The 25,461-nt window shown below is 40.2% G+C and overlaps 1 protein-coding gene and 1 long non-coding RNA gene across 7 annotated transcripts in view; both read right to left on the bottom strand.

Moving 5' to 3' along the window:
- Window positions 1-4,758: 4,758 nt before the first annotated feature.
- LOC117538497 lies at window positions 4,759-15,860 on the bottom strand. Its single transcript, XR_004567867.1, has 3 exons — window positions 15,652-15,860; window positions 14,936-14,995; window positions 4,759-4,876 (listed from the first exon to the last, which is right to left on the bottom strand). It is a non-coding gene; the product is annotated as an uncharacterized LOC117538497 (long non-coding RNA).
- A 4,358-nt stretch (window positions 15,861-20,218) lies between these two features.
- uimc1 (ubiquitin interaction motif containing 1) overlaps window positions 20,219-25,461 on the bottom strand; it is a 40,220-nt gene continuing 34,977 nt past the window's right edge. For 5 of the 6 annotated variants that reach the window (XM_034204185.1, XM_034204186.1, XM_034204181.1 and 2 more), the window contains 5 exons: window positions 25,013-25,094; window positions 24,811-24,922; window positions 24,188-24,236; window positions 20,659-20,692; window positions 20,219-20,307 (listed from right to left, as the gene is read on the bottom strand). In XM_034204185.1, the coding sequence (XP_034060076.1) occupies window positions 25,076-25,094 (19 nt within the window). In that variant the 3' untranslated portion in view covers window positions 20,219-20,307; window positions 20,659-20,692; window positions 24,188-24,236; window positions 24,811-24,922; window positions 25,013-25,075. Of the gene's footprint in view, window positions 20,308-20,658; window positions 20,693-24,187; window positions 24,237-24,810; window positions 24,923-25,012; window positions 25,095-25,461 lie in introns of those variants that run through there. The other variant, XM_034204184.1, reaches the window with a different exon arrangement.

The following is a 25,461-nucleotide window of genomic DNA, read 5'->3' as shown; positions in this document are numbered from 1 at the left end:
CTCCTGCAAAGTTTGCAAAAATAACGATGGGAGAGTCTGCGCTGACGAGCCACATGAAAGGTAGGCCGTAGTAGAGCATTTTGGATTAGGCAAACGTAGGGCTGTACCCGAATATTCGACTATTCGAATATTCGTTCGTTGGCCAACTATTCGGGTTTCAATTTCATTATTCGGATATTCGTTTTTTAATTTTTTTCCCCCTAAATGTATGCTATCAATAAAGGCGAATTGCCATATTCTTATACTATATTTATACTTTTGAATTGCACTGTTAAAATGCGGAAATATATACAATATCAGCCTGTGCTCCTGACATCGCGTTCACTCAGTCACGAACGCAAACGGCACGCTTCACCTCGCTTCACCTCGTTTCACACACCTGAACACAAAATGCCGAAGACTTCAGCTGTGTGGGACCATTTTAAATTGGACGACGGTAAGAAGAAGGCAGTGTGCCAAATATGCGACAAGAAACTGGCCTACCACGGTGGCACAACAACTCTGAAAAGTCACCGGATGCTGTAAGTACTAGCCTAGCTTAGCTTAGCTGTTGTCAAGTTGCCATGATGAAGCTGCTTTATCCGCCGTTTAAACAGTAACGTTACACATGATAAAATCGTGCACTTACTTTGCTTGGAAAATAGTTGCAAGCAAGAAACCGAATTGTTTTTTTATATTAGTTTTTCAATTGTATCCGAATAGTGAAAATAATAGGAGCAATGTGGAACATCTGGGGCTAAGGCAATTATTGGCATACAGTTCGTTCATTTATTTTTCGTTCTTCATTTATTTAAATACTGTTTACTGTATCGGTAACAAGTATTACACTGTTACGGCTATGTTATTAAAAGTATTGTTGTTATAACAGAAATATGTGTTTTGTATCTTCAGGTTGTAAAACGTTATAGACGGAATTTGGAACCAGATTTGGTCCCCGGGCGCTGCACTGCGGCTGGGTTAAATGCAGAGGACACATTTAGTTTTAATGTATGCGAGTACTGAGACAATAAATACATATAAATCGTAACGGAGCGTCCACACAGCAGCGTGCGTTGATGCTTGGCGGTGGGCGTATCTGAAGCTTGGGGATTTTTTGCGAGCAACGCGACCAACAACCAATCACATGAATCTCCCGCCCCCGACATACAAAGCAATAGCAATGTTAAAACGAAGTAAACTGGATATAAAATCCCCAAACAGGCGGAAACCTACCAGTTTCATCCACTGTCTCTGCCTCCTCCCTCCATGCCTGGCTCCTCCGGTTTGTATCCCGGTAGATGAACAGAGACTGATCATAAAGCACCGCTACGATTATTTTCTCCTCCATTTTTTGGAATATGAGGAAATGACCTGCGTAGTCTCTCCCAGCATACACGCGGTTTGATTGGCTAGCGCTTGTACTGGCAGATTTGCATAAACGGGATTTCATTGGCTGACGCTTCGTCGAGGCGCCAAAAGTTGAACATTGCTCAACTTTTGAAGCGAGCAACGCCAGCAACGCTCCACGTCGCTTCCCAAAATGCAGTTCGGCTAAAAGTGACGTCACCCCATTCAAAGTGAATGGGCAGAAGCGTTGGAAGCTTCAACGCGGCCCGTCCACACAGCGGCGTGCGTTGACGCTTGCCGGCGGGCGTGTCTGACACTCGACCAACAACCAATCACATGAATCTCCCGCCCCTGACACACAAGCAGCGGTTTGATTGGCTAGAGCTTGTACTGGCATATGATTCGATTGGCTGACGCTTCTGCCGAGGCGTCAAAAGTTGAACATTGCTCAACTTTTGCAGCGAGCCACGCCAGCAACGCTCCGCGTCGCTTCCCACGATGCAGTTCGGCTAAAAGTGACGTCACCCCATTCAAAGTGAATGGGCAGAAGCGTTGGAAGCTTCAACGCACGCCGCTGTGTGGACGGGCCGTAATAGTATGCTCTTTCTGCGCTTCTGCTTAACAGCGTGTTGTCAGGTGTCTCGGAGCGTGTTGAAAAAATTGTTTTATTAATAAAAAATAAAAAGATCTCTCCGCACCGAATATTCGAATATTCGCTGTTGATTACTACCGAATATCCGGAGCCCGAAAAATGGTATTCGGGACAGCCCTAGGCTAACGTTGCATGTTACGTTTGTTTAAGCTAACGTTAGCGAGCTGAATAGCGAACTCGATTGAGGGATAATAATAATTGCAAGGGACAATCATTTCAGAGGAGCGTACCTATGTTAATATGTGCGTTACACTCGCCATCGTGTGGTGTTCAGAGGACGAAGCACTCACGGCATTTCGTGTTATAGTCACGAAATATAATCTATTGATTCGACACAGAGCGATTTTGAAAGCAATGTATTTCTACTGGTAGTATGTTTCGTGCCTAAACCAAATGTGACTTGATCTATCGAAATCAGTCACATTGACCCGAAGACACATTTTCGGTTGTATTACTGGTCTGGGGGAAGCTCGCGAGTGTGTTTGTGTATTTTTGCGTTTGTGTACCGGGGAAACACTCACAAGAAACACCGGCTGTTGTTATGCTTGCTGTGATGTTACATTAGTGATTAGTCCGTTCTCTGCTTGTAATTATGCCGTTACAAGCTTCAAAGTTGTATTTATCATCTGAATTTGCCAAAACAACTTTAATATTCTGAAAGCCAAGACTTTGTTTATTTGAAAACAGATGAAAACAAACTGTCCTTTATATAAAATTGAAGTATTATACAAGTAAAACTACATTTTGCTTTAATCCCATGTAATTGTAGAATGAACACAGTCTTCCTTTGAAGATGTATAAGTCAGGTGTCTTGAGTAGTCAAAATTACCTACAAATCATTGTACACATTTGTAAATATTATTTTCCACTTGTTACCATTGTGAGTCTATTTTTATGCAGCTCTGCGTGATTTTGTGGCTACAATTCAGACTAATACACTACCAGAGGTGGAATAAGTACTCAGATATTGTACTTGAGTAAAAGTACAAGTACTCAGATCTTGTAGTGAAATTATAAGTACTCAGATCTTGTGAGTAAAAGTAGAAGTACTCAGATCTTGTACTTGAGTAAAAGTAGAAGTACCAGAGTGTAGGAATACTCTGTTACAGTAAAAGTCCTGCATTCAAAATGTTCCTCAAGTAAAAGTAGAAAAGTATTCTCATCCAAATATAGTGAAAGTAGCGACAGTAAAAGTAGTCGTTGTGCAGATTGGTCCATTTCAGAATAATATATATGATATGTTTTATAATGATTGATCATGAAAGTGTTATCAAAGCTGGTAAAGGTGCAGCTAGTTTGAATGACTTTGTATACTGCAGGGCAGCTTGTGGATTTACTCCAGGTGGAACTAAAGTCTGATTTAACACTTGTTTATATTTCACATCATTCATCCAGATCTGTGAAGTAACTAAAGGTATTAAATACATGTAGTGGAGGAAAAGTACACCATTTACCCCTGACTTATGTTCACTGCCAACCTAAAAGTACCTCAAAAATAGTAATCAATAATGTATTGAAAAGTTATTTGGCTCAGCCAGGTTATATGGGAGGCCTAGTCTACGTACAGATCACTCATTTTGAAATATTAAACTTAGTTTTCTTTTCTTTAATTGTTCATCCTCGTGTAGAAGGCTATCACGAAACACACATTTGGTTGTTTATAGCATAAAGAACATCTGATTTAATGTGAGGTAGGGAAATAATCATTTGAGTATGTGTATATTTTATGTAATTTACAACAGCTGTAAGATGCTTGAAAATGCACCTTGAAAATGCTTGAAAAGTGCTTGAATTTGACTTTGGAAAAGGTGTAAGAACCCTGTATTATGCATTTATAAGGTATGTTTTTAATATTGATGGTAAACATGTGATTATTATTAATCTTGTAATATCTATTTATATATATATATTATCATGCTGGAAAATGAAGATATGCTTATTTGTATTGATGCTTTCTCTATTTTATGGATATTGTTAAAAAAAAAAAGAACATAACGTATTTTATGAAAATAATGTGATGTAATGTGATATATTCAATATGTATTACACTGCAGCATAGCTGGGGGTTCACAATATCATCATTTATTTGTATACCTATTTCTTTATCTGGAAAGTAATTTAAATTCTCAAACAAATGTTGTGCTATGCTGTTATATATAAAGTAGTAGGAGAAACTGGAAGTAATCAAGTGAAGTACAAGTATATTGACATTTTATTCAATAAAACCTAGTGATTTGGTGAATACAAAGTTTAACTGGAAGTCTATTGCAAAATGATACTAATATTGTTACAACATCAGTTATTATTTCACTAAATGATCCTATTACTGATTGTCCTGCATGAATCATACTAATACAATCCGTGGTTTCTTAATCTCAGTATCTTCCTAGAAGCAGAAACAAAGACTTCTCAGAACAGACAAAGTCATGAATATTTCAAAAATGTAACTTTTACACAGCTAGACTGAAGCACTTTTTTATTAGTCACTGCAATAAGTTGTAGCCCACAACTGTTTCCTTGTGTGCATTAAATATTGTTTTCACTTGTGGTTACAGGGTGCAAAATATAAAAGTGTGTCCACCAGCAAAGTGAATGGCTGGTAAATGCTGATTTATCTTCTGTCCGGTGTGATGCAAATGTACTGCATTATGTTAGCAGAATTTTACTTGTAAATACTGTGGTGTCCCAATCTAATACTAACTGTTTCTGATCTTCACAATGGTGAGCACAATCTAAACAAACGACAACAACAACAATCGTTTTTCTTCTTCAGGTTACATACCTTAAGGAGCGTGTCTGCAGGGATGCCGTCCATGTGCAGAGTCGTAGTGTCATCACCCATTTTGCCTTCTTGAAAAACTGGTTGCTGTTCTCGCAGATTACCTTTGCGGTGCTTATCTAGACAGAATGAATTACAGGGTATAAGGTCACCAAAATAAGAATACATTGTTTAATTTCAAGAGGCATAAAGCCATGCAGATAAAGTAATGTTTTGTGTATAGATAATTCAACCCAGTCTCATGGCATTTCGTGTTATAGTCATCTATTGATTCGTGTTCACACAGAACGATATTAAAAGCAATGTATTTCTATTGGTAGTATGTTTCGTGCCTGCACCACGTCTTTTTGTCAGGTCTTGGAATACCAGAAGCTGTGTGGTTAATAAAAACATTTTCTTTCCCTAAGCCTAACCCTTTTCTTTTAAATTGTATAATGTCTGAGTTTTTTTGCCGTCCGCGAGGAACAGAAATGGGGCAAAGTGCCTCAGAATACTGAAATCTGTATTTTTTTCCTTCTAATTTGTTATTATTTGGTGCAGGCACGAAACATACTACCAATATAAATACATTGCTTCTAAAATCTTTCTGTGTCAGCATATTGAAATCTGTACTTTTTTAAATCTGTTTTTCCTTCTATTTTGTTATTATTTACATTGCTTTTAAAATTGTGTGAACACGAATCAATAGATTAATTTCGTGACTACAGTATAACACGAAATTCTGTGAGACTGTGTTGGATAATTACATTCAAAGTCATACAGATGCATGCTATGCTAAGAAAGGCTGCAGTAAATGAGCTACAGGCCAATGTCAGAATGTTAATATGTTCACAATGATGCATGCTTATTTTTAGGAGGTATGTTCATGTTAGGTTAGTTTGATAGTTATTGTGGGAAGCTGCTTCTGTTGTGTGTTTAACCTAAAAAAAAACTGTTGATTCATTTTTATAATTAAAGAATTATATCATATATATATACTATATGATTTTGTTAGTAGAATAACTGGTATCAACATAGGTGCTCAACTGCTAGCAAAAATTGTGACTTTAACAAATGTTTTTTTTTTGCATTTACAGTCAGTTAGCTAACATTCAGACAAAAATCTTTATGGGAGGTGTAATTTAGCTGATTAATGCGTACTAACTCACAGAAGTCCCAGAAACAAGGATCAAATCCAATAAACAGGTAGTAGGAAGAGGAGAGGGAGAGGCATTGAGAAGGTCAACAGTAGCTAACTAGCATAGACGTTAGCATTGCTAATAAGAAGTTAGCTTGGCTCATTAGCTACACATTATTAAATTGTTAAAGGTGGGGCAGGTAATTTTGGAGAAACCAGCTCAAGTGCGCTAGTTTTTTACAGAGCCCGTCCTCCAACACACACGAACGCGCACATGACCAATGAGGGCACGAGATAAATTTGTGCACAGATGGAAGGCTGACAGGCAGGTAGGCCATCCAGTTATTTCAGCCGGGCCGGCTAAAACGATTGGTCGTGCTTTTTACAGTACTACGGCTTCCACAGATGACATTTTAGTATGGATTTTTGTCAAAGCACTTTATTTTATTATTATTATCAAGATATTCATTGCTATCGGGATGTTAAGAGTATTCCATGTAATCATGGGCGTAGGAAGCATCCTGAATGTGGGGGGGACATTTTTAACGGGGGGGTTGATACTTTTATGTGGCTATACTAGCATGAGGGAAATGATGGGTACATTTTGTAATTTCATCCAGTTGTAAAGAAAGGAAACACATTTGATTATTAATTGAGAGCCATCTTTGAATGAATAAAAAGCAGTTTAAATGCCCATTGTTTGTACATTTATATACAACAATAAATATTTGTGAATATAAATAGTTAACTGAATACTGGGATGGAAATTGCCTATAAGCACTCAGTAAAACATAAACACACACAAAAAGCTTCTGAATGATAAGAAGTATAATTAAAACATAATGCACATTACCATTTTGAGAGAGAGTACCTAAATTAAAGAACTCAGAAAATAATCTCTTATCGAACTGAGGCTCCAGTAAAACACACTGACTGCATCTATACGTGGACATCATGGTGTTTACATGAGCAAAGAGAGATCGGGTTATTCATGTTCCCTGTTTACATGATAAATACTAGTGTAACGTCCGAGGTGTTCAATTATACTTCTGTGTAACAAAAACTCAGGAACTTAGTACTTTTTGGAGCGTCCCAGATAGCGCCTCCGTTTATTATTGTACAGTCACACCACGCTCTCCTTCACCACACCAGGACAGACTGCGCATGCTCACAACACATGACCTCTCAACCCAATGCTTACACTAGTAACCTGGCATTTCGATGCCTTTTCTCATCTAAACTATTCAGTATTTGTATCTCTCTATCATGACATAAAGACGAAACTCCTCTCCAGAAGTGAGACGCTTTTGCCGCCACCGCCGCCATCACTGTTAACTGATTAACTGCTACCAGCTGATGACTTACTTTCCTCTTCTTTGACATTTGTTTCTTATGTCCATGTTGTCTGGGGGAGAAAACATATCAAACCAAGAGATCGTCAGCTTTGATTTTCGCTGTATTAACCATTTCCTGAACATTTGGTGTGTGTGCCTTACTCCGCTACCGGCATCGCTTCATACAACAGATCTGAGCTGTTGATATGTGAAGCTCATTAGCTAGCCAACATGTAGCAAATGTTTAGCAAAATATTAGAAGTGAGGCTACTAGACTAACGTTAGGTCTACTGTAATAGCTCTTAATATTTTGCAAAACATTAGCTAGCACTAGTGTTTTGCAGTTGCTAGCAGTTTATTGGGATGTTATGCTAGATAGACAGGCATTGTTTTGATATAATAAATTAAGCATTATTGTTAGTTAAGCATGTCAGCCTGCAGCCCCACTTCTTGTCTCTCTCTAACTCATTGCAGATGGCTGCACTAAAGAAAAGGGCACAGAGAGGAAACCAGTTGTAAGATGTTTAAAAGTTCATTAAACATAATATATGCTTAAATGCATTTCAAAGAAGTTGTGTTGGAGTTTGTGTTATTCTACATGTTGACACCAAGATTTTCTGATTTTACTGCAAATATATGGTTCCAAATATCGGTTATCGGTCTCCTTGATTACTAATAATCGGTATCGGTTACGGCCTTGAAAAGCCATATCGGTCGATCCCTAGTGAACATAACCAATCATAGCCAATAAAAATAAATGTAACTTATTTTATTTTTGTTGTTCTTTCATATCTTATTTGACCTATTGACATTTATTTATTCGTGCATATTTTTTAATCTCTCCAGTTTAAAACGATATTTTTGGTTTACTGTCCTATAGTATATGGAATGATTTCTAACCGGTTTATCCCAATAATTATAAAGGAGTGCCTTGGAAATATGTGATTACATAAATTGTGATCAAACCGTTTGAGACCCACTGAGATAACTTAGACTAAAGTGAACTATCTAAACACTCAGAGTCCTTTACCTCATTGGGCCACTCAGTCTGACTGGAGAGGACTCTCCCTCCACATTTTTGTAGAAACATCTTCTTCTTATATCCGTTAGAGCAACTACCAAGTCAAAAATGTTTTTCTACCAGCGCAGCGCCTCCCCAGATCTGGTGCCCTAGGCGAACATCTACAACGCCAGTGCTACAAGCCGGCCCTGTCGAGCCGGTTTCTCAAACTTACCCCACCTTTAAGTAATTCTAACAGGAGTGCTATCTGCAATTTTCTGAGGTATTAATCATATTTTAGGCTGCTAAAACACTTTTTCAAAGACCATATGAACACTGTTTGTTTCCAAAAGACATATTGGTTAAGATGTTTTCTTAGGGTTAACCCATTTTTTTAATGTCAGATTGAGATTGTCAAGCTCAACATTTCAAATCTGTTGTATGAATTACTTATACAATTATTTAGGAAAAAATTAAACAATAGTTTTGCAAAATATTACATTTTTATGATGTCCTTAGATTCCATGTGGAATCCATTCCATTCCTACTTTTTGCCAAAAACTTCTACCCTGTCACATTCAACCCCGTCACATTTTTTCAAGGAAATTCCTAGTAATTATTTATATGTTGTGCCTGAGGTGGGAAAATGTGTTTGCTCAAAGTTTTCCACTACCAGATGTTATGATCAAAAATGCAAAAAATGTAGTTTAATTTTTCAAAAATGTAAAGACCAAAAAGGCACCCGATTCAGAGAATCACCCGTGTACTTGAGGGTTTGTGACTTTGCAGACCGTTTACATGCATAAAAACCTTCATAACACACAAGGGGACGGGTAGACCATGGAGGGGGTCTCGGGCGGACGGCCCGGGGGCAAGGCAGAGTCCATGGAGGGGTTCTCTGGCGGACGGCCCGGGGGCAAGGCAGAGTCCATGGAGGGGCGAAGGCTACAGCGGGGCGAACTCAGGGGGCCGAGCATGAGGGCGAAGACCACGGCACTCAGGGGGCCGGGCTCGAGGGCGAAGACCGCGGCACTCAGGGGGCCGGGTTCGAGGGCGAAGACCGCGGCTCTCAGGGGGCCGGGCTCGAGGGAGAAGACCAGACAGCTCCGGAGGCCGGGCAGGAAGGCGCTGACTGGACAGCTCCGGAGGCCGGGCAGGAAGGCGCTGACGGGACAGCTCCGGAGGCCGGGCAGGAAGGCGCTGACGGGACAGCCCCGTCGGCCGGACAGGAACCAGAGCCGGTGGGACAGGCTTCGGCAGGATCCCCCACGGAAGAGGACCAGGAGTTGGCAGGACCCCCGGCGAGACAGGTAACGGCGGGACCTCCAACGGAACAAGGCATGGGATTGGCAGGACTCTCAGCGGGACCCCCAACGGGACAGGACACAGGGTTGACAGGACCCCCGGCAAGAGAGTAGTCGGTGGGACCTCCAACGGCACAGGACATAGGGTTGGCAGGACCCCCGGCAGAAGAGTAGTCGGCGGGACCCCCAATGGGACAGGACACAGGGTTGGCAGGACCCCCAGCGGAACCTCCAACGGGACAGGACACAGGGTTGACAGGACCCCCGGCAGGAGAGTAGTCGGCGGGACCCCCAATTGGACAGGACACAGGGTTGGCAGGACCCCCGGCAGGAGAGTAGTCGGCGGGACCTCCAACGGCACAGGACATAGGGTTGGCAGGACCCCCGGCAGAAGAGTAGTCGGCGGGACCCCCAACGGAACAGGACACAGGGTTGGCAGGACCCCCGGAAGGAGAGTAGACGGCGGGGCCTCCAACGGCACGGGACACAGGGTTGGCAGGACCCCCAGCGGAACCTCCAACGGACCAGGACATTGGGTAGGGACTTGAGAGGGAACTCGAGAGGGAACTCGAGAGGAGACTCGAGAGGAGACTCGAGAGGTGACTCGAGAGGTGACTCGAGAGGGAACTCGAGAGGTGACTCGAGAGGTGACTCGAGAGGGAACTCGAGAGGTGACTCGAGAGGAGACTCGAGAGGGAACTCTGGAGGTGACTTGAGAATTGTCTTGAAATGGGACTCGAGAGGAGACTCGAGAGATGACTCGAGAGGAGACTCGAGAGGGAACTCGAGAGGGGACTCGAGAGGAGACTGGAGAGGGGACTCGAGAGGAGACTGGAGAGGGGACTCGAGAGGGAACTCGAGAGGGGACTCGAGAGGGAACTCGAGAGGGGACTCGAGAGGGAACTCGAGAGGGAACTCGGGAGGTGACTCGAGAGGGAACTCGGGAGGTGACTCGAGAGGGAACTCGGGAGGTGACTCGAGATGGTACTTGAGAGGAGTCTTGAGAGGGGACTCGAGAAGAGGGGACTCGAGAGGGGACTTGAGAGGAGTCTTGAGAGGGGACTCGAGAAGAGACTCAACAGGGGACCTGAGAGGAGACTTGAGAGGGAACTTGAGAGGGGACTTGTGTCGGTCGGTACGCCGACAGGACACGGGGAGCTGGCGTCGGCTGGAGAGCCAACAGGAGACGAGGAGCTCGAGTTGGCCGGTACGCCGACAGGCCTCGGGGAACTGGCGTTGGCCGTTACGCCAACAGGACTCGGGGAGCTGGCGTCGGCTGGAGAGCCAACAGGAAACGAGGTGCTGGAGTCGGCCGGTACGCCGACAGGACACGGGGAGCTGGCGTCGGCCGGAGAGCCAGTCCTGGAGCCGAAACTGGAGTTGGGACCATGGCTATTGGGGGCCGGTACTGAAGCCGGAACCATGGCTACTGGGGCCGGAGCCATGGCTGCTGGGGCCAGGAGTGGGGCCATGGCTGTGTGGGCCGGTTCTGTAGCAGGGACCATGGCTGTGGGGACCGGTTCTGGAGCCGGAACCATTGCTGCTGGGGCCGGAACCATGGCCGCTGGGGCCAGAACTGGGACCGGAATCATGGCTCTTGGGGCTCGGGCTGCTAGCCTGGACTTGCGACTCCTTCTCTTAGAAGCCGCCTGAAGGCTCCGTGGACCTCCAAAAGCCAGACGAGTTCCAGAAAACGACTCCTGGACAGGAGCAGGAACTGGGGCAGAAGCACTGGTTGACTCCAGACGGAACACACCGAGACTTTTGTAGTCAGCAGGCTGGAAATCACACACCCAGAGGAAGTTCAAAATCCAGCCAGATAAGAATCTCACCAAGTCTGGTTTCTCCATAGCCAACCGGTGCGCCTCTACCAGAGCGGCCTCCTTCTGCAGAACACTGGACGCTCCCTTCCACCAATTATAGCAGCAAGCCAAATAAAAGGAAAAATGTTGTCGTTCCACCTCAAATGGATCATCTGCTGGGTCCATTTCTTGGTCGGTTCGTACTGTTACGATGTGTGTAGGAAGCAGGACCCAAATGCAGATTAAAGTGACAAAAAAAAAACTCCTTTATTTCAAGGCTATACTATTAAATAAAGACTAAACAGAACACTCACCGAGGAACAAGCCATATCACAAGACGAACCGACAAAGACAGACAGAAAAACCAGAACTTAAATACACACAAGACTAATCATACAAACAAGACACAGGTGAGGAGGGAGGAGAAAACACAGGGACACCAGATGAACACAATCGGGTAAATTAGACACACCAGGGAAACTGACAGGGAACCACAGACAGATCTCAACAAGACAAAACACAACGCAGACAGAAAACCAAAGACAGATCTAGACAAGACAAAACACAACGCAGACAGAAAACCAAAGACAGATCTAGACAAGACACAACGCAGACAGAAAACCAAAGACAGATCTAGACAAGACAAAACACAACACAGACAGATCGTGACAGTTACCCACCACAACAATAAGAAATAATTTGACAGTGTGTACTTAAATATGCTCCTACAGTTTTTACAAGATAAGCCTATTATCTACCTTCTGGCAATCCAACACACACTACAAGTAATACTCCTATAAAACAGTATAAACGTGAGATATTTACAGTACACTAGAGGACAATTACAGTCTGGGGACTGTTATTACAGATGCTTTCACATGGTGATTGCGGTCTAAAATGATGCTCAAATATTTGTCATGCTTTCACAGCTTTGTGTGGACTAACCTTTAATCAATATTGGCTTTAGAGCCGATACCAAAATCAGCTGTAAACCTGCAGTGCTGGACTCTATGCTTTGTCATTGTCCTTTAAAAACTGCCAAGCATTATGACGATTGTATTTCTATTATTCTGGCAGATAACAATGTTGATTTGACTTTCAAGCAGACTGAAAATATCTCAGGAAATATTGAATGGTTGCCATGAACTTTAGCACAGATATTCATGTTTTCACGATGATGAAGCCGATAATGACTTTGGTCATCTTCTGACTTTTTTTCTAACAGCTTAAACTGTTTTGGTCTAAATTGTAATATCTTGATTTGATAGTCATGAAATGTGAATCAGACATTTATATTTTCATATTTTGATTCAATTTTATGGTCAAATACCTGCAAAACCAACGCTGTTCACATCAAGTTCAGTCATGGTGACACTCAATAAGCATGGAATTAATCAACAATAATAACTGATCATTTCCTTGATAAAGACATGAAACATTTTGCTAAAGGAATCTAAACCATGTAATTTGTAAATCTAAGTAGTTTCTTTTTGATGTAAGGGATCAAGTTTAAGATGTGGATTGTTACAAAAGACCGTTTAGACGGTGGCTTCATGTGCAATCAATCATATTTCCTAACCAGAAATTGCACCACTATTATACTGGTAACTATAGGTTTATAATTTAATACTGCAAATACATTTTAACTCTGAAACAAATTGACAGTAACAACAGCTATTATTACATCATAGATCACGTTGCTTTACAGTATCAGGTTCCCAAACTGTAATGTGACATAAAAAGGGGAACAAGTCCCGTTTGACTTTTAGAGTCCATAAACGAATAACAAATACAAAGGAGAATGTAAAAAAAGTACATTTTAAGGGTTACTTTAACCAGTGTGCTAACAAAACACACAAGTGGGGTACGAATAGAGAGAAAGTTGTAATGTAGATATCGTCATGTGAGGTTATCTTTTAAATGAGATTTCTATCTTGGGAACTGAGCTTTCACTTTTGATCTTGGCTAGATACTAAAGTGAGGAGTCACACGGTAAAAAGGGCTCAATACTGTCTGAGGAAATCTGCTTCTAACATCCTCATTGAACTCCTGAACTCAACCAAACAACACAGCATTAGTTCAATTAAGAGTATGAATTTATTTAAACCAGTTGTAAAAGTATTAATTTAGTGGCCTTAAATACCAGACCTTTTTTCCATTAATCAGAGAAAATAATAATAGTTTTTTTATAAATAGAACAGCTAACAGGCCTCCAGCAATTCCAATTCGATCACTTTTTATAAATGTTTTGCCTTATTTCTTTCAGAAAAGGGAAATCCTCACAATAAGTTCTGCCTACACAACTATTAAGGGTTTATTTTACAGTAGATTGCAGCTCAACTCAGCTTTAAGGAGAGTTTTAGCTTCTTTCAGCCCTTTGCTTTGATTTAACAAACTCAGCTTCTATTCTCAGTTTGCACCGGCAGCAGGCCGACAAGTTGTTAGAAGTCACTGTACACTACATCCATTCATAAAATATCAATAGTTTAACATTAACCGTATACTTTTTTAACAAACATCTTCAATATCTTGTGAAAAAGGAGCTTCAGCTATCTTTTTGAATGCGTCACATAGGCAATTAAACAACATTAAAGCACACATAACAGATCAGAATAGGTATCAGCATACTAAATACTAAAAGGCTCGGATTGGGAAGTCCACAGTTACATGACAGATTTAGAGATATAGAATTACAGATCTGAAATAAAGTAACTTACTCCAGTACAGTGATGGAAAGTAACATGGAGATGGAGAGTACATTTACTCAAGTAGTTAACATTTTATGTTCAAAAATATGTTACTTCTTAAATGTGAAGTTTTGCTGCTTTTGCTTTAAAATATTTGTTATGTATTTAAATGTATTTAGAGGTTTTTTTGCAATGACTTTACTCCGAATACTTTAAGTACATATTCCTAATTGTTATTAAATAAAAAAAAATTAAGTACCATTTGTGATGCAGTACTTAGTACTTAGTTAGAATACTTGTTCCAGCAACGTCACTGAAACCCTGACACACCCTGAGGAAGATTCACGAAAGATTTAGCATCTCTGACCTCAGGGGAGGCTCCGGCTGATGACATCACTTTGGATTACCTTTGGTTAGCTTTTAGGGAGAAGTGCACCCTGAAGATAATATCAAGATAATATCACATGAAATGTAGTAAGAATGGAGAACCCAGCTCGAGTAAGCTAGAATTTGAAAGTACACAACCGAAAAACATATGCCTCTTCCTTCAGACTTCCTTACAGAGCCCCTCCTCCAACACACACAAACGCGCACATGACCAATGAGGGCACGAGATAAGTTTGTGCACGAGATGGAATGCTGACAGGCGGGTAGGCCAAGTCCAATTATCCGCCTATTATAATTGTGTTTTACAGCGCCACGGCTTCCACAGATGAAATATTTGTATATATTTATTGTCAACGCATTACATTTATTCATTGCTATCGGGATGTTAAGAGCATTCCATGGAATATAACAAAAAGTGTTTCTGAAGTGAATTACCTACCGTACCTTTAACTCCACTGGTTTTTTATTTTAAGGTCAGAGTATAGGTCTGCATTCCTCAAGTGTGTCACAGTCACTGTTAGCAAGAATGAAAACCTTGAACACTCACTTTTCTTCTACCTGGATGCAGTTTATTTTTAGAGGTGGTATTTCAGCAATGCCTCGTCACCTGAGCAGGAAAAGAACATAACACATTATTAGCTTTATTAGCCAATAATCGAAATAACAGGTTGAAATGTAGTCTTTAGAATAGCTTGAACTGGGATCATCACATGTAAAGTTAACCTGACTCAAGGTTTTACTTTCCATGTCACTAACAGCAGTAGAAAAAGGTGACCCAATTTAAGAAACATTTTATGAGAATTTAAACAAGCTAATAAATCGAGCCACATTACTTTGAAAAGTCACTTAATAAAGCTTAGTCGTTCATGATCTGGGGTTTAGGGGCTGGCTTGGGTGTCATTAAAAGGAAAACAAAGACTATTGGCGTCAAATCACAGTTTGAGAAAAGAAAGATGAACATTTTTACCAAGAATTTTGTTAAAATCCTAATTAAACAAAAATAATGAGAATGGCGTGTGGAAAAACTTTAAATAGCAACCTGTTTGACAACTTTTAACAGCACATCTAATAGGTAGGCTACAGTGATTATCACATGTAACGTTGGTCTAAAAGTGTGACCCACTATACATAAGTGAGGCTTTAAAAAAAGGTAATAGATACAGGGCCAACATTAGAAAAGTCACAATAATATTGTGGAAAATTCAACTCTGTTTCAAAACCTGGTGTTTATTTTTCGCACAAAACAAGTGAAAAGTAACTTACCTGTGTGTCGTCCGAGAGACAGAAATGTTCAGAAATGAACTTCCTCAGAGAATAAGACAAGAGAGAAATAACTCGGCTTGCGTTCACACCACAGACTGTATGTATAAAAGTTTCCACCCACTTCATCTGCAGAGTTAATGATGTCGCAACGTGAAGAAGCGCAGTGTGTGCTGTGAGCTGACAGATGGAGGATGTCCGGGTGAGTCAGGTTTTACGCACGGATCGAAACAGCTGATTTCACGGAACAAACCGAAACTGAAGGTGACCAGAGCCGAAGTTGGCCGAGAGGACACCGTGTGGTGCTGGTGAACCCAAAAGGAAATTAAGGAGTGCTCGTTTCATGTGCAGAGGCAGGTGTCCCTGTGGGTAAAGGCGCACGAGGAGCGCTATCATTTTACACAAAATAGTTCCACCTTACATTAGTAGTCATTATCTCTGCTTAGAAATAAGTTTGCAAACGTCCTCCTTTCCTTACAAAAATACTGTTTATCACACTGGTTTACTCAAGTAATGTCCTTCAGATAAAACGCATTCTTTTCCATGTCATTTTATAATGTATAGGCTATTTCTTACTTTTTACTTATACCTTCTATAAGACATTACATCAGCGGTTCCCAACCTGTGAGCCGCGGCCCCTAGGTTGGGCTAAGTGGGCTGCCAAAATATTATTATTTTTGTACAGGCTAAAGACAGAAACATGGACATAACAATAACATATAGGAGATGACCAAATACAATATTAAAGGGTGTAAATGTAAATGTAATATTTGCCGCCAAATAATTTGCAAAACATTATGATTCGTATGGAAACATTTTCATTATTGAGATTTTTTAATTTTTAACCTTTTTTCCTTTCTCTTTCTCGATCCTCCTTAGCGGTCATTACAGTCCTTGACAGCGGTCTGTACTACTGGATCAACAACGTGTCACATGTTCTGAATTGACCAATCAGAACTTTATTTAGCCTCGTATTGTTTATGGTTGAATGTGGGCTGCGAAAAAAAAAATGTGATTCTTAAGTGGGCCCTGAGTTGAAAAAGGTTGGGAACCGCTCTATGGAACCTCTGCATTACATGTTACTTGTTAGACGCTTTTATCCAAAGCGACTTACTCAATACTGTGGACAATCCCCACAGGGGTAATTTGGGGTGAAGTGCAGTAGGCTTGTTTGAGACGCGTTGCGGCTCGCCTCGAAAGTAGACGAGATTAGCCGATCGCAGCCGGGGGAGGTCTCAAAAAGCTCGCCTGAAGTCGGACAGCTCGGAGTCGGCTTCGTCTTCTCTCGGTTTTTTGGCGGATTGCAAACAACTTTAAGGTGCATACCGCCACCTCCGGAGTCGGCTTGACTCGGTTTACATTTATAAAGAATGCACACATGTGTTTAATCGTTAATGTCAGATATGTACTAAGTAAATACATTTGTTCCTGCTCAAGATTAGATTCAACTTTATTGTTATTGCACATATTACAGGTACTGAGACAACGAAATGTAGTTTAGCTTCTAACCGGTGCAACAAGCAGTAAAGTGAAAAGTAATGTACACAATAGACAGAATAAAATATAGAATGAACTGAATGATGAATAAACAGTGAGGGGTATGAATACACTAGATATCAGCCTGTGAGCAGTATGAACAGTGTGTATGAATATGCTAAAATATAAAGTATGAAAACGGTAAGCAGTGCAAGTATAGTATCAAATATATAGATATTAATTTCATGATGATAAACATTGTGGAACAATGATGAAAAATGGGAATGGATGTGGCGACGTAAAACTGACACAAAACAACAACAAACTTTTTCTGAGACAATTGGAGAGTTTCATCAGCAGCACGGGGTAAAAACCACCAATGAGCGCTCAGCTCGAGATACCAGCGAGTCGTTTCCATGGTCGTTTCCCCATCAAGCATTTCGCTTCCGCAGCCCGTGGAGAGGAACTGCGCCGCCTCGCGCCGCCTCGCCCCGCCTCGCTCTCAAGGCTGCGGGCGTCTTTGTCCCGCGAGATTTCAACGTCTCATGTAGGCGGGCCTCCAGAGCAAGTCGGACAAAATGACTAACCATCATGCAACGCACTAGCAAGACGTTGATCGCAACTGCGCAGGTCTCGCTTGTCTCAAACAAGCCGTCTTGCCCAGGGACACAACGACATGCTGACTGCAGTGGGGTTTGAACCTGTGCTCCCCTGATCCGAACACCATCGCACTACTCCACAGTAAAATTTGAACATTTCTCAGAGGTTTTATACCTTTCTACTACTTTTTACACCACATAATAATCTATAAATTATTGTATTTATAGCTTTTTACAGAAGAGGATAAGGGTCACATGTGACATTTCTTTTTAGTTCTGAGAAATAAGTCAGTGAGATTTTCAGAAGAAAAAAAGAAATCTGTTCTGAATCTGTCTAAACATTAAAAACAGGGGTAACAGGGTCACTTAATAATCAGTCCATTAACGGAGTAAATAACCAGAAGTATAATCCTTATTTAATAAAAAAGAATCCATAGTAAATAGTTAAAAAAAGAGCAGCAGTTAAATGCATTAAAGGTGACACTCTTTTTTTATTGCTGATAATGTGTGTACTTTTGACCGTAACATTGTATATAAAATGTTTTTCATTCAGGGCATAAACGTCTTTCAATCCGTTATTTGAAGTCGACTTGGTAACAGTTTATCCTCCTAAACCTTGGCACAGTTGGTGCAACCCACCATTGTGACAGAGTCTTACAAAACAGTCTGAATGTCCCCACATTGCTTCAAAGTCTCACAGGAAATGCAAGTAAAATGTAACAATGGCACACTGAAGGTTCAGACAAACACTATCTGTGTATAAGACAAAATAAGAAAAGAAGTACATTTCTGTTACAAAATGATCACGTAGCATCTCCTGTATTATCTCTACAATTAACAAACTTGTGTTCAGTGCGTTACATTGAGTTTACTTCCAACAACTTCCAATTTTAACTCTTAAGTGCTGTTACAGTATTCAATGCCGATACTCAGAGCATTTAGTTAAAGACACAAAGAAACTAGTAAATTATATATCCATCAACTCGGCAGGAAATATTTAGTGTGATAAAAATGGTCTGCAGTGAAGCAAACTGCTCTGATCTAAACAATTTAATAGGAAAGGGGAGACATTTTTGAGACTCTTATGTGCAGATTTGATTACCACAGATTGCAATTGATTCGTAAAAAGAAACCATGTTAATATTATGTAAACCATCAGGACTGCATGTTTAAATCGTAGCGAGAGCAGGTGACATTAAGGTAGTACGTTTGAATCCCAAAAGATGTGTTAACAGATCTCAAAATTTGACAACAAAAAATATTCAAATAGTGGCGTTCTCTAATCCATTTAGAGGTGTGCATTTGTCAAAGAAATGCAGTCAGGACTTTTCTTTTCCTGTTGTTTGTGTTTGATAATACTTATATGCAAGTGTCATTAACATTTATAAGAGAACTAAAAAGTGACGATCCAACTTTGTTATTTTTAGCTCTAAAAAAAGTGTATTGCTTGTCCTTAGGTTCCTGGCAGAAAGAAGGTCATGCTGTAACGTAAATACATTTCTATACGGTGGCCATTTTAGGACATTTCCGACTCTTCAGACCGAGCTCTTAACATGTTGAGAGACGTTAGGATCTAACAACTGCATGCCAACAACCTGAGAAACAGAATGAATTGCAATTTTGTGTTGCCTTAATTATTCTGATGTAGACTCAATTAATTATTTCTGTATAATTGAATACTTTCTCACTTAAGAGTAAAACATTTTTCAAATGGACAGAAAATAGGTTGGCAACTGCCATGCCATCAATCAATCAATCAGATGTGATTCATAGATCTGAAGTCAGAGTAACACATTATAATATTTGCATTAGCTTAGGATTACAATTTAGTACCTTTACATGTTAACAACAGCATGCTAATATGTTGAATGTTGTGCTGCATTTTCCTGGCATAAACTTGAGTGTTTGACCTGCAGGTGGCACCGGAGAAAACTTCAGAAGATCATCAATGGTAAGATTCATCTTGTGGAGAACATTTACAAGTTTAATGGCAGTCCATCTAATCGTTGTTGAGATATTTTGACTAAAGTGGTGAAACAAAGAATACAATAAATGATTTAGTTTTATATTCAAAGTTGAAATCCAGTAAAATCATGTTTTTATGTATCTGATTGACACTCCGGGGGGTTAGACATAATGCTGTAGTCAATAATCATACTGTCAAGACAGCAACTCGTACAAAGTAACTCAAAGGGAAATATTTCAATTCATAAAGAGGTAGTCTGAATCACCTTTAACATAACAAACGTAACATTTAGTGGCACAAAAACAATCACAATCAGTCATCCAAATGCTCAGTTTGTATTCAGTTACCGGCATAAATATGTAACATCAGGAAGTCGTAATGTCACGTCCAACCTGATGGGTTTTAAGTTAAGGCTCTGGTTACCAGTTTTTTCAGTCAGGTCATCATTTTCTTCTTTGGCGCGGCTTCTTCCCTCGATACTGTTTTTTGAAGTCGATAAGGCAGCCGGTGGCCTCTGAGATGGGAGTGAAGGATCTGATGGGAGAGTTACTGATCCTGAGCACTGAAACACTGTCACCCTCCTCCTCTTCATCATCATCCCGCAGGTCTATGACTTCTCTAAAAGAGAACAAACATACAACAAAACATCTCAAAACGTGGTTTGGTGATATAAATATCTTGGCTTGGTGTTTTCATCTTAGTAATCAACTTATTTATATCAGTCAAATGTCACAGAGGTGCATTACATTTTGTTTTATTTGGCTCTAATGAACTTGTTTTTATTTGAAAAGGGCCTTAACTTTTTAGCATACAGAGCCACTCTGAGGTCACAAGGTAGAACATCTCTATATGTGAATCTGTGCAAAGGGTTTAGTAATCCAAGCCCTCTTCATTCACAATACATACATATGATAAGAAAAAGATGAATGTAACTTGATTCATAAACTGTTTTGAATAGGATGTCTTTACCTCTGTGGGAGTTTGGATCCAGACGGCACGGCCTCTGTGAAGAAACAACAAGAAGCCAGTGTAATAAGAAACAAATCAAATGTTTTACCGATGATTTTTACTGCTGATTTTTTCCTTTTTTAGTTCTCGCTGTAGGTAATGATCGGATAGTTACAAAAAGGTCATGGGATCAAAGTTTGATGTGTTAACCAGAATATTAAAGTTCTGAATCAGAACTCGCTATGGGTCATCAACGAGGGCTACGCCATCAACTTTATTATAAACTGATCAGACAATTTTATTTTGTATTACTGTATTTTGTCTTGATAACGCCTGGTAGACCACAAGTTGACGCCTTCACATCGTTTTGTTTTTTAAGATATTACATTTTCAACTGGATACATTCGAGAGAAGTAGCAACATTCTCACATTTTACAGGTTAAAAACTCTAAAAGATTAATAATTTTACTATCAAGAAGTGTGCAGATACATTTTCTGTTGATAAATGTATAGTTAAAGCTCCAACTCAGTTTCTGGCTTCAGGTGAGTAAGGTTGTGTTTCTCTTACCAAAAACCTTTACTATGGAGCTAGAGGAAATAAACTAGACACTGAAAGGCCCAATTTGTTTAGCATGCTTACACGCACAGTGGTTCTCAAAGTGGGGGGCGCAGAGGCATGACAGGGGGGGCGCGAGAGACCAGGGGGAAAAATGGTTATTTAAAAAATAAATTAAAATAAAATAATAAATAAAAATAAATAAAAAAATCATATTTTGAAAAATTATTGATTGAAAATAATATGATACAGTACTATTACGTCTGAGTCTCTGTGTTTCATTAAAGCTCGGCTCTGTGTGTGTGTGGAACGAGCCATTTTGTGTGCGTGCACGAGCGAGAAAGAGAGAGAGAGAGCGCACCGGTACCGGAGATCGTAGTTGTTAGCTTCTGGTGCTAGCGAGCTACGCTAACGGATATAAAGAGTTTTTTCAACAACAAAGTGGAGGAGAGTCCTCTCCTGTCAGACTGAGAGACTCAGTGAGCTAAAGGACTCTCTCAGTGTTATCTCAGTGGGTCTCAAACGTTTTGGTCACCATTAATGTAAACAATTATTTCCGAGGCACTCGTTTATATGATCATTATAGTTATAAAAAAAATAAGAGAATACATTAAAAACAGGTATGAAATACTATATGACAGTAAAAAAAGAATAAAGTTTAAAAGGGGAGTGAATATCCATAAAGAAATAGTAAATCTGTTTACAGTTCTGTTTCATATGGGTGTTGAGAGATGTATCCATAGATCTCTTCATTTTGCTCTCAAAATGTACCAGATTGATGCATTTTAGGGGTGTAACGGTTCACAGAAGTCACGGTTCGGTTCATACCTCGGTTTGGGGGTCACGGTTCGGTACGGGTTCGGTACAACAAGGAAAAGCAAAAAAAAGTCCCAAATGCTTAATTTTTTTTTGCTGTTATTTATTTGTAACAGTAGTGCAAGTTTTGGTATGAAAATAAGGAACTCTAACATTTGGAATCATTAACTGTATTAAACAGTTAAAAACAAACCACAAACAGTAACACACACACCAATGGCCATATTATGTATAATGGCTGATGTCAAACAAAAAGGTTAAATAAGCTGTAAAACTAAAAAGAATGTCTTGAAAATATTAAAATAAATAATAAGAAAGTGTTTAAATCACAATCAATAAAAGGCCCCTGCTGTCAAAATAGAAAATAAATACAATGATAAATATAAAACAAAATAAAATCTGTACCTTTAGGAGCAATGTCTAACATGTGCAATTAACTTGTGAGTGTGTGAGGCCATTATGCCTAAATAAAGGTACTCAAGCTTTACTCTATTTTCAAGTTTTTCTTCAAAAAGATGAGTTTGTCTACGTTGTCAGTAGTGAGGGCAGATCTGTTGGCGGTAACTATGTCACCTGCCGTCGAGAAAACCCTCTCGCTGGGGACTGAGACTGACTCGGATGTGATTGAGCATGTTTGATGTGTTACCACCGTTACCACCAGCATACCGCACCGCTGTCGAACAACGCCGACACACCGTCCTCGTCCGATCCACAACTCGCACCCCATCATTGTTGTAGTCCACAGGGAACCCGAAATGTTCCCACACACCTGATTTAAAAGAAGCAGGTGGGTTCTAGCTCCTGTGTGTTGTGTGAACTCGCCGTAGCTACTAACTTTTCTTCTTCATGTATTGTGTTCGTTTTGTTGTGTTTTGTTCTTGTTCTTCATTTGTTATTTACGGGCGGCTGGCTGTTAGGCGCAATACCGCCCCCTGGATTATATATAGTGTAATACTGCCCTGAGTGACAGACTTTTTTCCCACTCGTAAAAAAAGGCGTATTCGCCATGTGCCGAACCGTGACGTCTGAACCGTGACGGTACGGGACGAATACGGATACCGTTACACCCCTAATGCATTTAACTTCAATATTTAAAAATCTTCACGGGGGAGCTTGCCCCCGGACCCCCCTATGTGAGGCCCACACACCACCTGTAAAAATAGCACTTTACCCCTGCTTACACCTATATGCCGTGAGCTGATTATCGAGCCTTCATTGTAACAGTCTCCCTGTGTATATGCGTGGGGAGTGTTGCAGTAGAAAATTCCACGGTAGCGCCCGGTACATTAATGGGAAACCCTAAATGTTTGAGCACCCTCTATGAAACGTCAAGCTACCCCACAGCACCCCCAAAATAAATCTCTGGCGCCGCCACTGAGCCTGACTATTTGTGTTGGGGGGGCCCGCCTTTTTTTTCTCCAAAGGGGGGGCCTGACAGAAAAAGTTTGAGAACCACTGCGCTAAACTAAGATTCTAAACAATAGCCTGTATATGTACCCAACATCAGCAGGTTGGTTTGCTGATGTAGGCATTTAGCTAAAAACACTGTGGCCAAGTACTTTGAACAAGTGTCAGCATGACTGCAGCCTTTTAGTGTTGAAATAATTTCAGTATTACACTTTTGGAGGAAGGTTATTAGTACCCTTACAGATTTAATAGAGTTGAGATTACCAATGGAACCTGCTGTACATCTTCTAAATGATGAATCTCACCTTTCCCTTACGGGGAAAACTCGCAAAATCTGGCTAACAGGCTTGACTGCAGCTAAAAAGATTATAGTCCAACGTTGGAAACCTCCTCACGATATTTCAATTTCTCACTGGCTTCAGAGTTTTTTTGAACATTTCTTACCTTGAACTGTCCTCTGCGAGAATCAACGATGCAAAACCTGATACAATTTTAATGTGGACAGATCTGATATCTAACTTAAAGGAGCTCCTGACCAAATAAGAATGCCATCCCTGAGAGGATATTGTTGTCCCGGTGGTTGGTGGGGGGGGGGGGTGATGGAGTGGGTGGGTGGGTGGGCTATGTGTGGGTGGGATGTAGGATAGAGGGATGGGATTGAATTAATCCAAAATGTTGTGCAACCTGAATTGTCTTCTGTACTGTGTTATAAATTGAAGATGTTGCAATAAAAAATGTATGATAAAAAAAAAGAAATAATTTCAGACTCACCTGAATCTCTGCTCTCTGTTTTCTCCAGAGCCGACAGCAGATTTCCCTTCTGAAGGTCAGAAATATGACAAATATATATTGTCAAAAAACTGGTCAGATCCAATACATGAAAAGTTTTAGTTGCATGTTATTGCATCTCAAACCATTGAAATGTAATCATATTGTATATCATATTCTGGGTGTGTGTGTGTGTGTGTGTGTGTGTGTGTGTGTGTGTGTGTGTGTGTGTGTGTGTGTGTGTGTGTGTGTGTGTGTGTGTGTGTGTGTGTGTGTGTGTGTTAGGGCTGCTCGATTATGGCAAAAATCATAATCTCGATTATTTGGGTCAATAATTGTAATTGCGATTATTCATTGACTTTGAAAACATCCATTTATTGGAGAAAAAAAATGTGAACAGTATGTTTTTAACAGTTGATTACCCTGAACTTTAAGTATAATTCAACTGAAACACCCACAAAAAAACTTGTAAAAAAGAAAAATAATAATAAAAAAATAATCGTTTTATTTCGATTACGTTGTTTTTGTAATCGTTGCAAGCCATAATCGTAATTGCGATTAAAATACGATTAATTGAGCAGCCCTAGTGTGTGTGTGTGTGTGTGTGTGTGTGTGTGTGTGCTTACGGCTGCATTGGATTGACAATTCGAGGATTGCCTCTGGATGCAGAGCTCTGTGTGTCGGCTGTAGTCTCTCAGGGGAACAGCTTTCTGACAGATGTAACATTTCTCTTGGATCCTGTGGAAAATAAAACCCAGTCAGAAAACAACAACGTGTCTGAAAACACTGAGCTGTCCCTGTAAATACACACAGGTCGTACCAACTTACTTGCCAGTGTTGGAGGGTTCGCCGGTCTCTGCAGAACTCGCCTCGGCTAACCTTGGTCTCTTCCTACGAGGCTTCAATGACACTATAGAGAGGAGAGGAAGGGGTTGTTTAAAGCATTAATAATCGTTAATAAAGACGTTAACAGTTACACGACGATAAAGAAGTTCTGGCATTAAAAAACCTGTTCCCTTTTCATCTAAAAACTGCAGATTACATTGACTATAAATGTTACTGCACATCATAGACATACCAGTAAAACATTTAAACAGATGGGCTTGAATTAGAAGAGCAAGTCAATGTGATATTGTTGTAAATGTATGTCATGAATATCTAGCAATATTTAAAATGTGATAAACACAAGAAAAATGAATAACAATGACAAAAAAGACTCAGCAGAAATTATTATAAATTATTATATTTACTAAAATATTAATGTAATATATTTTTGT

The sequence above is a fragment of the Gymnodraco acuticeps genome, unplaced genomic scaffold, assembly GCF_902827175.1.
Source record: "Gymnodraco acuticeps unplaced genomic scaffold, fGymAcu1.1, whole genome shotgun sequence".
Taxonomy (NCBI): domain Eukaryota; kingdom Metazoa; phylum Chordata; class Actinopteri; order Perciformes; family Bathydraconidae; genus Gymnodraco; species Gymnodraco acuticeps.
Note: the sequence above shows the minus strand (reverse complement) of the source record. Positions and strands in the feature narration are given on the sequence as shown.